A 15,689-nucleotide genomic window follows, 5' to 3' on the forward strand; every position below is an offset into this window, starting at 1 on the left:
AATTTCATGCTTCCTTCCATGTATTAAAGCCTTATATGGATATTGTCCAGTCTCAGACACAGATTGAGAATGTGCCACACTACGTGAAGAAGAATATTATTAACATAGTCATAGCTCAGGGGAAATTCAGTTTCATAATTATACTTTACATAATCAGTTACCGGAAACGTTATCTGATTTGATGTTGCTATTCGTCCTCTTGATTAGGAATCTAATGGACTAATTCAAGCATGTCGAGAGGTGTCTGGATATTATTGCCCTAATTACGCTTCATCAGCCTGAGGAATATTTTAGTGTTAGTTGTGATATGTGCTTCTCTATCTGCTACCTACCTTGGCTTTGTTTAGTCTCTCTGAGAGGAACATTTCCTTCTGTGCTTGTGTTTATAGTTCTGCAGGATTTGAGCAGTCATTTGGATAGCTCAGATAATGAAGTTCTGTGATGTGCGTGTGTGTGTGTGTGTGTGTGTGTGCTGTGGGCCTCAGGGGGAACGGACAGAGCATTGATCCATGGAGTCAGATTCTGTAACACAGAGACAAGCATACAGTTCTTATATTATTACAATAAGCTTTGTGGATCAGTATTAAGGTGCATTTACACTGACAGCAGATCACGTTTGCATGAAGTTGAATAATATTAAATAATATAAGTAATATCACACAACTAAGATTGCTGTTTTTTTATATCTGTGTGGATGTGAGTGCCACAGGTAACCATAGCCATGCTGATCGGATAACAGATTGCAATTACAGAAGTTCAATAAACAAGAAGGGATTATTGAGTAATTTTAGACACAGTATTGCCAGTTAAGAAGAAATTAGCTCTGAACAAAGCCTCAGCAGAGTCATTGCTTGTTATTATAGTATATAATAAGTCAGTATTTCTGAAAGAATTGGTGGAGTGAATGAGTCAGTGTTTCACTCACTCATCCTAAAGAATCAGTGTGATTTTTTTTATGATTTTTGAGGATTTAAACTACAGAAATAATATGATACAATGTAATATAATGTTCTCTGCTGCTATATTCAGAAACAGCTTTTCTCACTCAAACTCAAATACCAGCAAAACAAAAAAGATCGGTCAGATAATGTATGCCTAAATCTTTTGTTCTCAGGTGGTGCTGCCCACGTTCATCCTAGAGAAGCGCTCTCTTTTGGAGATGTATGCCAACTTCATGGCCCATCCGGATGTGTTTTTGGCCATCACATCTGGAGCGACGCCAGAGGAGCGCATGATCCGGTTTGTGGAATACTACTTGACCGCTTTCCACGAGGGTCGTAAAGGTGCGGTGGCCAAGAAGCCTTACAACCCCATTCTAGGGGAGAGCTTCCACTGCACATGGGACGTACAGCGAGATAAAGTGCGGCCCCTCAGGACTACCAGCTCAAGTCCAGCCCCTGCGGCTGCTCATTCCACCCAGATCACCTCTAGTGAGGGGTTAGGATCTTACCGGCTACGTTTTGTGGCTGAGCAGGTGTCCCATCACCCCCCAGTCTCAGGATTCTACTGCGAGTGCAAAGAGCAGCAGATATGCATCAACACTCATGTTTGGACTAAAAGCAAATTCATGGGCATGTCTATAGGAGTGTCAATGGTTGGAGAAGGTGAGTCTGATAAGTCTCTCTTAACACCAATTTCGGTTTTAGTGTGCTTTATGTTTTACATAAAGATGAAAAGTATATTGGTACCATACCAAAATGACACATCTTTTATTTATTGGTACCAGTGGAAATTGGATACTTAATTGTTTATCCTCATTTTTAATATTTTAACATTAGGTTTAATCTAATGCTCACTTAAATAATCTTTAAACACTAATAATCTAGTAATCTTTTGCGTACTGCGAATTATCATGTTGTGATCGGTGTTATTTTAGTATCATTGATTACAGTTTTTGTTAATATTTTGAATTAGATTTTATGTTTATTTATGTTTTAGTTAAAGATTTATTAAATTGTTATGCTTTTGTTATTATTATATTTTTTAATGTATTTTGTTATTTTAGTTTATTTAGTTTTAGTTATTTTAGTTCATGTCAACTTAAAGAAAATGAGAAATGTTGCCTTGGCCTTGGCAAATAGCTGAAGTAAAATAAGTTAAAGTTTTTATATTTTATTTCAATTAATTATCTATTTAGACAAATATATTTAGACAAAATAGTATACTTTTGATATTGGTAATTAATCGTTGATCAGCCATAACATGAAACTAATTATAGTCTTATAAGTATTGACCAGAATTGTAATATTATTTTAAAATGCATACATTTGTTAAAAACAAGACAATGTAATGACAAAGAAAGATAAAAGAGGCTGTTGTACTGAAAGCAAATTACTTTGCCATGTGACAAATCACAGCCAATCAGAATGTCCATCCATAAGCTCTTACTGTGAGTCAGGTTGCATACTAAAAACATTTCTGGAAAAACTGCTAATATAGTTTCTTAGAAGTATTTATTTATTCATAAAGTTGTGTTGTGTTTATGGCAGTCATTTGTCTGTTGGGATCGTTGAGTTTTGTTCATTACTGTTGGATTAAAGCCTGAGGGTTTGCTCATTCAGGCAGAACTGTTTTTCCTCCATCCTCTCAGATGTGTGTCCAAAGAGCACTGTTTCCAGATCAGCCGATGTGGTTATATGACCGTTGGCCTCAGGGCCTGTGATATTTACTGGTGCTTATATCACAACTCCATCTGTCTCACAGAATAACAATAGAAATGTTCTGCTGTCTGAAAACCCTTTGCTTGATGTTTCACTTCACTCAGTTGCTTGATGTTTCACTCTGATGGCAAAACTGGTGAGCTGCCAACAAAGGGAGCATTTTAAGGCAATGTCATCGCACTCCCATGATGCCAAGGCTGTTTCAGAATCTCTGCCTTAATTTAATAAGGATATCTTGTTTTGACTATATTCTTCACAGAGAATAAATTCCCAGAATGCATTGTGACAAAGTGTCAGATGGCACAAGATAAATGTTGCTTTATAAATACTTAGGGAATGTAGCACTAAAACAGATTTAAAAATAGTTTACCCTAAATTTGTTTACCATGTATAAATTCACTACTGTTTTAAAGTTTTTTAAATGTTTTGAAAGAAGTCTGTTATACACACTAAAGCTGAATTTATTTCAACAGAAGTACAGTAAAAAATATTTGTGTGAAATATTGTTATGATTTAAAATAACCGTTTTCTATTTGAATATATTTTAAAATCTAGTTTATTCCTGTGATGCAAAGCTAAATTTTCACTCAGCTTATATGTGCTGATTTGGAAATATTTCGTATTATTATCAACATTGAAAACAGTTGTGCTGCTTAATATTATTGTGTAAACTGTGATAAATTTGTTTCAGGACTCTTTGATGAATAGAAAATTCAAAAGAACCGCATTTATTTGAAATAGAAATTTCTGGACCTAAGCATGTTCTCAAAACTCCCAAACTCTGAAGTGTGCACTGAAGTGGATGATCATGCAGGATGAAGGTAGCATTTGGTGTGCTTAACCAGTTAGGACTCTTCTGTAATTAGGACAACATTAATTACTTATAACACTAATCCCCTCGAGTAATGTACACACTGTTAATTGAGGCAGCAGGAAATTAAAGGAATTTAAAAGATGCTTCACCCAAACATGAAAATTATGCAGTTTTCTCACTTATGTACTGTAGTTGCAAATCTATATGATGCTTTTGTGTGTGTGTGTGTGTGTGTGTGTGTGTGTGTGTGTGTGTGTGTGTGTGTGTGTGTGTGTGTGTGTGTGTGTGTGTGTGTGTGCTACAGAAAAATATTTACTGTTCTAAAAACCAATTTGAAATTCCTGATGGAACCCATAGTCAATTAGCATTCCAAATTCGCCTACAAACTGACATCATGAGTGAATTATGGGTGCTTGAACACCCTTCACACAGTGAATGTCCCTTCTGTTAATCAGCCATGTCGACTCCATCAAATGTAGTTTCCTCATGTGTCAGGCAGCACTGATGAATTCTACTGTCCTCTACTCGGATCATCAGAGAAGCTCTGGCATCAGCATTCTCATAAGGAACTGCTCCAGCAGCACTGCTTTGGGCCGCAGCATGTTTGACCCCTCTGGGGCAGAGATCCAGAGACAGGGAGCCGAACTGCACCCGCACCTCAGCTCTCTTGTCTCTGGGAAACAGATGTGCTGTTGTCAGACTGGCTAAAAGCCCACAGAGATTTTGCCACTAGACAGCTGTCTATTATGTAACCACCCAAAGAAAAAGAGGCCAGGCCCACTGAGAGAGCTGCTGTGAACATGCTCGCGCTGTTCAGATGTTACAGGAGTTACACAGCTAGACACAATTCATCATTTTAATTAATAACTTCCAACTGTAGTTCGAGACTTGCATTTTAATATATTAAAAATCAAAGTACACCAGGAAACTGATATAGTTATATCATTGAGAAAAAAACAACAACAAAAAAATGATGCATCAGAACATTAAAACACATGACACTGGGCTGTACAGAACGATTATATTGGAAATTAAGCTTGAATTTAATACCAAAAAAAAAAAATCAAAAGGCATACTAATGAATTGTTAATATAATTTGAAACCAATTCTAATATGCTCAAGAAAGACAGAGGTTCTCAACTAGTTTTGCTTCAGAATCCAGATTTTAAATCGGACATCAAATGTTGACAGTAGCAGAATTGTTTATCATACAGAGGTAAACAATGTACTAAAAATCAAATATTTAACTTAATATTACTATGAACTTGTAATTTTCATAGTGAATTTTAATAATTATTATTATTATTTTTTGATGGTTTGATGTGGCTTCATTTTACTCATTATGTCAAAGATCTTTATTTCTATTTTTTTTTACATTTACTATTATTTTTATCCCTGTGTTTGTAGTATTATTTGTGTACTATTATAGTATTTATTGATGTTTTGAATTAACTATTTAGTTTTAGTTTTAGTAATTTCTTTGTTTTTAGTATATTTTGTCATTTTTTTAATATTTTTATTTCGCTTTTTTATATTTATTTATTCATACAGTTTTAGTTTTAGTAATTTCATGTGCTTTTTATTATATTTTGTAGTTTTTTTATATTTCTATTTAGCTTTTTATATTTATTCATTAATTCATTCAGTTTTAGTAATTTAAGTACTTCAACTTAAACATTTTAAATTAGCTTGTTGCCAAGGCAAGATTTCTATTTTTTATTTTTCATCTAATATTTCTATTTTATTTCAGCTTTAATTCAAATGAACAAAATATTTTTTTATATTTTTATTTTTAGTTAACAGTAACCTCACTGTCCATAATCCCACAACACTAAGATTAAGTAGCAGCATTAAACCTTTGCAGTTTATAAAATATCAAGTTGCCAAGCAATTAAAAAATATTGAATTAAATTGGCATTTTTTGATCCTGGATAAACTGAACTAATAAAATGAAATACATGATTTCAGTTTATCCAGTAGGATCTTATTTCATTATTTAGAGAATTCTTACAGGACTTGGTTGGGACTGGACACAATGAGATGGCACCAATCATGCAAGAGCTTTGTAAACTCCTACAGAGCTCTGGGATCAATGTGAATGAGAACTGATGTCAATCTTTTAATCAGAGATGAGCTGAAAGCGTTCTGTACTGTAGCTACACTTCCTGGTGTGTGTGTTCTGCTGAAGAGAGTGTGACCCGTGCCCTGTGCTCTACACTAGGTATTTTACATCTCTTGGAGCATGATGAGGAGTATGTGTTCACACTGCCATCTGCCTACGCCCGCTCCATTCTCACAGTGCCCTGGGTGGAGCTGGGTGGAAAAGTATCCATCTCCTGCGCCAAAAGTGGATACTCTGCCGCCGTCACATTCCACACCAAACCCTTCTATGGAGGGAAGGTTCACAGGTGAGAGTCTTCTAGGAAGAGACTTGTCTTTGAGAGCCTGTTTTATTTGAGATCAGGTAAAACTCATTTTCTCTTATTCTCCAACAGAGTCACGGCTGAGGTAAAACACAACCCCACCGGCACCATCGTCTGCAAGGCTCAGGGGGAGTGGAACGGGACGCTGGAGTTCACCTACAGCAGCGGAGAGACCAAAGTGATTGACACGTCCAAACTGCCAGTCATTAAGAAAAAGATCCGGCCACTGGAGAAACAGGGCCAGTATGAATCAAGGTGAGGAGTTTTCATTATTTAGCTTCAATAATGACAATTTAGTTGCTTACAAAAGAATCAATGATGAGAATTAACATAAAAGACCTTTTCTTTAAAGTTGCTATAAGCAGTGTTTTACAATTTTGTTTTATTTTAAATTACATTTTATTTTTGCATTGTTTTATCCAATATTAATATTTCTTTTCATAGTAGACGTAATAGACTTTCTATATAATGTGAGTAGCAGCATTAAAACTTTGTTTAAAAGTAAAAAAAAAAAAAAAAAAAAACCTAACGTTCATAACCATTGAAAAAATCCTGGACTAAATATTGTTAAAATTACCTAAATTTGGCAACTCTTGTTAAATAACTACATTTTATTTTATTAATTTATTTATTTTTTATTTTATTAATTTTTATTTTATTTTATAGAATTTATTTATTTGCAGCCTTGTTTTTTTTAAGGTTTTTTTTTTTTTTTTTTACGTTTTTAAAAGTCTTTTCTTTTTCTTTTTTGCAGTCATTTGTGTCTAGTGGCAGAAAGGCCAAAATGATCTGATTATCAAACTTGCCAAAGTACAAAATGGACTAAATACATTTATATAAATAACATTTGTAGAGTTACTTAGCTTTATTCATTTTACACAAGTCCATTACTGTCTGTTTTCATTGTTTCAAATGGAAGTGAAACCTCAAGGGAATAGAGGTACTCAGACAATACAAATAAATAACAAGTGCAAAAGATCAGAGCTTAGTGATCTGGATAATACCATGGTGGATGAGCAGCCCGCACTTTAGCGCATTTTAGCTAAATCCTGCCCCTCGAGAGCTCTTATAAAATACTCTTGACCCTCATGCACCGCTCTGGCCCTGAGCAAGCTGGAGGCTACACTTAATAATCTCTAATGCTGCTTATTGACTTATTGTCGAGGAGAGATCCAGCCGGACAGGACAGAGCCCCATCAGAGTAGTCTAATGCTCTCAGCCTGGTGGTAATGAAATCAAAAGAAGAGAGGTGCATGGAAGCTGTGGTATGCATGCGAAAAGTGTGGATCTATTGATCCTCGAAAGTTTTGGAGTCCAATTTAATAAAAGATATGACTGATTCATCATCTGAGGTTGCTTTTCTTATCCTGATCAATATGGCTAGATGTAACACCCCTTGACTAAACAGCAGAGTTTTGCAGCTTTATTCTACTCAAGAAACTTAACTGACTTGTAAAGTGATTGCCCATATGGCAAAAAATACATTTTCAATTTATTTTTAAGTATATTTTAAAATATCCCATAATGGCCAAATATATCATACAGTATATTGCTTATATATTTTTTAAAATATTTATTATTATTTTGTTATTTATATTTCCTTATACTTTTTATTTATTGTCCACCCTTGGCCATTTTTTAAAAATATTTTCAATCATGTAATATTTATATTGACCAAAATATAAATTATATAAATGACATTTATTTTTATGGTTGAAAACGTTATTTCTTCCACATATTTTGACACACAATGGTTAAATAAAATTTGTTCAGTTTGAAACAATTCGAAAAGTACGCTGCTTCTCATGTCCTTATCCTGTCTTGTGACAATGATTAACAGGCGGCTGTGGCAGCATGTGACAGCAGCGCTGAAGGCCGGCGATATCGATGTGGCCACTGAACACAAACACCAGTTGGAGGAGAAACAGAGGAGAGAAGGGAAGCAGAGGACAGCCAGCAGCACCACCTGGAAACCCAAGTACTTCATTAAAGAGGTGAGGCTTTCTAGACTTCTAGAGGCTTTTGAGACTTGCCGTGTCAAAGCCTACATTTGTGCATAAAAGTACAATTTTTTCATTTTCCTAAAGATGTGCAAAACTACATTTGTTAATAATTGACTATTCAGTTTGTTTTCTGAAGGACTAGTCAAGCAATTGGTTTTAAGGAAGCCCTTTCTATTTAGATGAGTTTCAGTTCTCCAGACCCCAATCAGAGGTGCTTGCTTAAGACACATTTGTTTCTGTCTTGAATTGGCTGCAGGGGGACAGATGGGTGTACCACAATCCTCTGTGGAAGACAAAGTGATGAAGTCACGCTGGAGCCACATGATTTGGGTCCGTCACAGACCTCTAGCCCAGCGGGTGGGAGTGTCCATGTGAGCGAGGGGCTGGCCGACCAATGAACACAAGCAGCAGAGAAAGACATTGATCCATTTTTCCAGCTCGTCTTATGGAGAATGGAAGGTGCCAAAAACAAAAATGAACTTGAGGGTGGTAAAAATACCTCAAAAGACCCTCTGGATGATAAAGATTGTTCATGGAGGCCTGAATTGTGTGACCTTGTGGAATATCTTTATAGTTGTATATTACATCTGGTAATCAATACTGAGTTAAGTGATTTTTCACACAGGAGAGATGTAGCATCTGTATCAGAGTATAACTGTTATTTTAGAACACCATAAAGGCAGATATTGAGTATGTGAGTATGTATTCATGTTCAATAGAGCTCACCTCTCATGTTCTTATTTTATTTGAATGACTGAATCAATCTTACCATATGAGGACAGTATTGTGCTTCAGTTGAGCTTCCTGAAGAAAGAATAAAATTGATATGTAATGAACAGATTTAAAAATGATGTGCAAATGTATTTTTCCCTTGTGCTGATTTAGTAAGGTCAGTGATATGCATGCATTTCAGTCACTTCACTTATCAATTAAATGCAAGTTGGTTTTAAAAAGCAGCTCTTCAGAAATTTGACCTTTTCATGTTTTAATTTTTAACCACATTATACATTTCTTTAACAGAGAAATCTATTTCTAAGACTATTTCTGCAGAATCATATGCTGTTTGTGTTACTTCGCTCATGTGTTTACAAAAATGCATGCTGCTTTTAACGTTAGTTGTTTTAATAGGGTGCAAAAAACAGCCTATTTTCTTCTTAACAAGTGGTCCTTGCAAAGAAAGAAAGAAAGACCAACCTCAGGAGATCAAAACATTGACGTTTGCCATTTTTTGGGTTTTGTCTAATTAGTTTCAATTAATTTTTCAAATACATTTAAAAAAAAAGAAAAAAAAGTTATGTGTCTTTAAAAAAATGCTTTAAAAAGTATACAGCTTTTGTGGAAATTGAAACGCATTCTATTTGCAATGCGTCTAATGCAGTAAACATCAGCTGTCAGTTAAACTGGCTTGAGTTTGCACATCAGAATAAGGAAATGTCAGATTGAAGCCACAGACGCAAATTCAGAATTTAGGTATCACTAATCAGCTTCCCCCTCAGTATTTTCATAACTAGGACAAATATGTGTAATATTTCTAAAACCAGCTGAAGCACATCCAGTTACATAATTTGCTCCTTTTTGTGACTTCCATTAATGTCTTGAGCGTCTGACTGAGACTGATAATGGTGTATTTAAAGCTAGTGACACATGTGTGTATATATATATATGTTTGTATATGTCTACACACACATACATTAATACATGTGCAGGAGCTGCCACCTAGAGGACACATGTAGAATAACACCAATGACGAGCAGCTGGAGCAGATGTTTTGAATGACATTTCTATTAAAACAAGATGATCCTACACAAAATGAAAAAAGGATGTGGGATTGCAAACATGGATAAGGCAGATTCTTCCATCGAGTCTTTTATTCACAAATGGCATCAACTTATTCTCACAAACCGCATCTTTGCCTTTCCCTCGTTTTTTATATATTTTTTTATTTATTTTACAATTTATGGAATAAATTTTAACTTGAAAATGAAACGGAAAATACAGTTTTTGCATCTCAGGATGAAAGGCTTCTTCTCAACTTCAAATGCATTCTTGTTAATAAATACCTTCCCCTAAGCTTCAGAGCCCTCCGAGCAAAATAATATGGATATGTTATGGAGAAGAGGGGGAAAACCGATCAAATTTTCCTTCTAATTATCTTATAAAAAACAGATGAAGCAAAAGCAATACGTAAGGTTGGAAACCAGAAAGGCTGAAAACAAACAAAGAGGGGAAGTTTAAATGGCAGAAAAGAAAACTTACCGGATGTTGCAGGAAGCACCCTTTACAATGTTTAAAAAAAAAAGAAAAAGAAAAAAAAGTTGTCTGAATATTCACACTAAAAATACGCACTCTCCACCTGCATGCTACTCAGTAGTGGATCCACATTAAGGTGAACTAAGACAAAGTGCATTCAGGCTAGTAATGCAGCATTTTATAAACCTACAACTAATTCAGCTCACTCTCTGTCCTGGCAGACAGTTGTTTAGGAAGGGGAAAAAATAAGATTTCTAATTGACCCAAGAAAGCATCTATAAGCATCTGTTTTTCGCAAACTTGTGCGCAGGAGATGCCAAACCACAGCGCCCCCATCTGGACAAAACACATGAGAGATATAGGAAATAAAAGCGGATTTTTCTTCATTTGAATTTAGAATTATTGCATAAAATCTTACAACCAATAGAAAAACAAAACAAAAACATTCAAAATGATGTAACAAACAAAATTATTTATATTCAAAATCACCACAAGAGTTAAACATTACTAATAATCAAGTCCTTTGCGATGTCTGCCTTAAAAAAAAAAAAAAAAAAAACTAAGAGCCACAAAGAGCCCACTGCATTCTGTCACATAGGAAACCGGGTTCGTCAGATAACTGTTAAAACCAAGAGAGCATTTTAGGGGCTGTCGCACTGTAGATAGCTCCAAATTTCTTTTGTTTTTTTTTTCCATATCTTTTATTTTTAAACTGTTTTTTAAATCAAAAGTTAATTTATTACAGGCTCTGACTAATGAAAAGTCTCTTTGGTGCTCCAAGGTTCACTGAGCTTCATGAAATTCATATTTGTTGGTTGTTTTAGCATTCGGTTGGATTATATTAAACTGTACCACAAACAGTGCGTGCCGTTTGAGACCCCGGCAGCGCTCGCGCTTCACCAGCACATTCAAGTACAAAAAAACAAAAACAAAACAAAAAGAGAAAACACAAGAACAAAACTAAGTCCAGAGATGTCAGATTAAAACCGTGGTGCAGATCCCCGTCCTCGCCTCATCCTCGAACCCATCATGGAACCTCCGTGTCGTCATGGCAATCACAGGACCAAAAGCCTCCAATCAAATGTTCTCAGGTGGGCGGCGCCAGACAACGTGTTTGTTCTTCTTTTTGATTGGTGGATTACTTACTAGTTGCATTTGTTTTCCTCTTTTTCCGTTCTCAAGGTTTTCATTCAATAGCTAAACAGACTTCTTGTTCAGTTTCTTGCCTTTTTTCAGAACCAATTTGTTTTTGATGTGTCCCCTCTTCCTCTTGGCTGTCTGTGAACCAAAGGAAATAACACATCAGGATAGTCAACATTCATAATGAAAATTTACCATTGGATATGAAAGTACAACCAGACCGTGTTATAATGTAGATTTATGTTAAATAATTTAAGAAAATTAAGGAATGTATTTTAACTACTTATAGTATTTACAGTTGATAGTTGCTACTATCATTAATAAACCGGGCTAGCAAAATTGAACAGAATTGATCCCTCTACACAAACCACACAAACACAGAATTGAGCCCTCTTTCGCACAGCCTTTCATTTGAATGGACATATGCACACAAAATTTGCACAAAATAACCATCTCAGCAAGTATTCTCGTATGTCTTAAGCAAATGTTAACAGTGGAAAAAGAAACTAACGTGCATCATTATATTGGATCCGTGCATTCGGTCTTAAAGGGCCAGCAGCCTATAAATACCTGCTGTTCCATAAGCGCCACCTGCTGTCAGCGAGTGACATTTGCATCTCATTCTGCTCATTTGATGCTTTTGTGTCGTTCAGATATTTTATGTAGTATAGTTTCACAAATCAGACCATTCGGTTCAAATGTAAAAAATTATACAATCTAATTACAATCTAAATAACACGTAATTAGCATCTTTGTTTGGACCGTGATTAAAATGCAGGGGTTGCCTCTGATTTTTAATGGAAACAGCACAGGCAAAGCCTTAGTTTATTTAGATGAAGACACATTTTCATTAATAATTTGTCTGAAATCTCATTTTGTTTAAAATGCCTTAATGTTTGAAGTAATTTTATTACATGGGTTATTGCTTAAAGTTTTACATTTATACACACACACACACATATTATATATATATATATATATATATATATATATATATATATATATATATATATATATATATATACAGGCATACATACATACATACAAATATATATATACATACAAATATATATATATATATATATATATACACACACACACACACACACACTCTATACAAAGTAATATTGTAATAACACTGTAATAATAAAGATTCATATGATAAAAATATTTACAATTATATAAATAAACGTACAATTTTTAAAACATATTTATTATCATATGAATATTTATTATTATTATAAACAGTATTATTAAAAAGGCGACATGGACATGGTAGCCCTCCAACATGAATTTTGTTCTTTTAACATTAAAATTAATGATCAATTAATCATTCATGACCATCAATTAAGAACATTCCTGAAAACTGAATTTTTAACTTGCTATGGTGGTTACTATGGTCTTAATACAAACACCGCTATTAAGCTACAACTTTTTACAAGAACCATAACAATTCCGTTCTAATGGAATAGAGAGGGAAGAACCTTTTTTGAGGTGTACTTCTGCTTGGCTGCGATGTTGCGGAGCTTGTGGTCCAGAGCCTGCCGGTTCTCCTGCTTCTTCACCCTGTAGATGCGCACCAGCCAGTGCTCGGAGGTGAACGCCTCCTCCAGGTGCTTCAGACGGATGTCCTTGTTACCAATCTCTGCATTTCGTGTCCGGTCAAATCCAGGTGGTGTGCGGAAGTCCAGCTGTGGAGGAGGTGTTTGGCATTAAGCAAGCAGCAAGGCTTCAGACTATTGTACAATGGTGGCAGCTCAAGGATCAGCTCTTGCTTTCAACCAGTGTCACAACACAATTACGAGACTCTTGTATATGGACCTAATGAATTAAGCGTAGAAACACTCACTTGCATTTCACCAAAGCGGTAGTAAGACATCTTGTACATCAGGCAGTTGAGCAGGGTTGGAGAGCCGGCCTTATCCACTCGAAACTCCCCCTGTGGTGTGAAGTAATCGCTTTCCTACAAAAGAACAAAAAGAAGGCAGTTTGAGGACTCGTTTCTGACATATGGAATAATAGAACACATCATCACTGCTATCAAAAGGTCCCTGTTAATTAAAAGCAAAGTTTGGGGGTAAAAAGACATTTAAAAAAAATAATAAAATAAATAATCATTGTTGCGCCATCAGCACACTAAAATCCCGTCAGAAAACTTCAATCCCTCTATAGTGACACACATTTTTTATTTTATTTTTTGGTTTGTTTTTAAATGTCATACCAAACTGCTATGGCTATTTTCATTGGAAAAAAAATCCAAGTAAAAATATAGAAACTAAAAATCTTTTATTTATTTATTTTTTTAAATACACTCTCACACACAAACACAGTGTATATACAGACATCCCAAGTCTCCCGGAAGTCCCGGGAGTCTCCCGCATATTGATAGCGGCTCCCTGATGCCCGCAAATTAGTTAGAATCTCCCGGAATCTAGAGTGAGCGAGCGAGCAAGAGCGCGCAAAGAAGAGACTGTGTTTCAAATCGTGTAGCGCGCGCACGGCAGAGAGGCAGACGGAGCGAGAGACCTTGAGTGTATGTGCTAGTGTGCGTGTGTGCGAAGCGCACGTAAGACAGAGAGCATCCTGATTGGCCTGTTTCGGCAAATCAACCAATCAATTGTCAGTGTGGGCGGGCTTTTATCTCTTCTCCCGAACCAAATTAATCAGTTATGTCTATCTAGAAACAGGAGCACAATGGCTTCGGGATACCTCCCTGAAATGACTTTTTGCAGGTTCTGAATTCAAAATATATATGGCCTGCAAGATTATGGAAAAAAATCGTAATTGTCGATTATGCTCTTGAAATTGTAATTGCAATTAATTATGATAATCACAATTTACATTGAACGTTTATACCATGTGTGAAGCAACTGCATGCCATATTTTTATATGAAAATAAACAGGCTGAAAACACTCAAACTGAAAAACTAATATTCCTTTACTATAGTATTAAGCCACAAATGTCAACTATACATTAGATTGGTTTCTTTAAATAATAAAAAAGTTAAAAAGTATGCATCGTATTAATTATATAAATTAAATCAATGGAAAAACCCTTAAGAAACCTGTAGAAAGAAGAAAAAAAAACCTATCCAACCCTAAACTGTCCTTTATTATACAAATTCAATAACACAATAATATAATGAAGTCCTTTACAGATATTTCAGGATTGACACTGACCCGGATATCTTTAGGGTGCTCCCCTTCAGCAATGCGCACCATCCACAGGAATTTGTTAATGTCGTCTCCTGAATATCCAATCACTCCCCCAAAAATGATCAGGACGTAATCCACATCCAAGGACTTCATAATCTCATAGGCTGCACTCTCATTGGAGGACATGGCTTTACCGACCTACAGAGAAAACAGAATATTGATCATGATCTTTCATTGTCCTCAAAATGGCACTACTGAGCCAAAGCACTGATAACAAAAATAAATCAGTTAACTTCCTGATGTTTTAGAAAGAGTCACCATTTATTCCTAAACAACAGCAAATCAGACACCATCGTAGCGTCTGAAGCCGAGTTAGCTGTCCTCACCAGTGCTATGTGGCTGTTATTCCACGTGTTGTTGTCCACCAGCGTGGTACGGTTGGCCATTCCTGCGATCTGATACCCGTAGTCCCACCAGGACATGACTCGAGCATGTTCATCTGTATTCTGCCTGAGCCAGTAATACGCTTCACGGAAATCATCCAGAATGTTGCGTGATCTGGAGGTAATTATAAATAAATGAAGAAAAATCAGCAACTCAGATATTCCTTCTTTTAAACAAGAAATAGATCATATTAATGTGCTCTCACCCATCATGGTTGTATGACGCCAGCACTACGCTGGGACTGGAGTAGGCGTTGCTGGTGACCCACGTACAGTGCACCGCAAACATCATCAAGAGCATCAACATTAACATGGTAACGATGCTTTTAATGTTGGGGCCCAAACCCTCCTCTGGCCGGTCCTGTTCTGACACGTGCTTTCGGACTTTGCCCGCCTGCAAAAGCACAAGGACCAACCAATTAAACCAGACTGAATACAGATGACATACAAACAAGCCACCCACAAATCACAATTCTGTTTTGTGCAACAACAAAATATTCCCTATAAAACAACACAGGGTCTTCAACGAGGGTCTGGCAATTACCGTTCAAACTAACAATAGTTGCAGTTGTTATAATAATAATAACAACAACAACAACAACAACAACTACTTATAAATTAATAATAATAAACTAAAAAAAAAAAATTATAACAGTTATTTAACATAAATATGATGAGGTATTGAATAGATATAACACTACAATATTTGAGGAATTATTATTATTACTTCTAATTTTTATAAGTACATATATATAAATCTAACTGTCAAAAGAATAATGGCTGTAATAATAATGGATAAT

The 15,689-nt window shown here is 35.6% G+C and overlaps 2 protein-coding genes across 4 annotated transcripts in view; one reads left to right on the forward strand and one right to left on the reverse strand.

Moving 5' to 3' along the window:
- Nucleotides 1–8,748, forward strand: part of LOC109071982 (oxysterol-binding protein-related protein 10-like) — a 42,729-nt gene extending 33,981 nt beyond the window's left edge. For all 3 annotated transcript variants that reach the window (XM_042772954.1, XM_042772952.1, XM_042772953.1), the window contains 5 exons: nt 1,115–1,604; nt 5,696–5,882; nt 5,970–6,152; nt 7,738–7,891; nt 8,157–8,748. In XM_042772954.1, the coding sequence (XP_042628888.1) occupies nt 1,115–1,604; nt 5,696–5,882; nt 5,970–6,152; nt 7,738–7,891; nt 8,157–8,201 (1,059 nt within the window). In that variant the 3' untranslated portion in view covers nt 8,202–8,748. The remainder of the gene's footprint in view (nt 1–1,114; nt 1,605–5,695; nt 5,883–5,969; nt 6,153–7,737; nt 7,892–8,156) is intronic.
- Nucleotides 8,749–9,741: 993 nt separating this feature from the next.
- LOC109110318 (dolichyl-diphosphooligosaccharide--protein glycosyltransferase subunit STT3B) overlaps nt 9,742–15,689 on the reverse strand; it is a 49,430-nt gene continuing 43,482 nt past the window's right edge. The window contains exons 11-16 of the mRNA XM_042772951.1: nt 15,096–15,283; nt 14,833–15,004; nt 14,471–14,644; nt 13,140–13,253; nt 12,775–12,981; nt 9,742–11,428 (exon numbers count right to left, since the gene is read on the reverse strand). Of these exons, the coding sequence (XP_042628885.1) occupies nt 11,348–11,428; nt 12,775–12,981; nt 13,140–13,253; nt 14,471–14,644; nt 14,833–15,004; nt 15,096–15,283 (936 nt within the window). The 3' untranslated portion in view covers nt 9,742–11,347. The remainder of the gene's footprint in view (nt 11,429–12,774; nt 12,982–13,139; nt 13,254–14,470; nt 14,645–14,832; nt 15,005–15,095; nt 15,284–15,689) is intronic.

This window comes from Cyprinus carpio, chromosome A16 (assembly GCF_018340385.1).
Source record: "Cyprinus carpio isolate SPL01 chromosome A16, ASM1834038v1, whole genome shotgun sequence".
Lineage (NCBI taxonomy): Eukaryota > Metazoa > Chordata > Actinopteri > Cypriniformes > Cyprinidae > Cyprinus > Cyprinus carpio.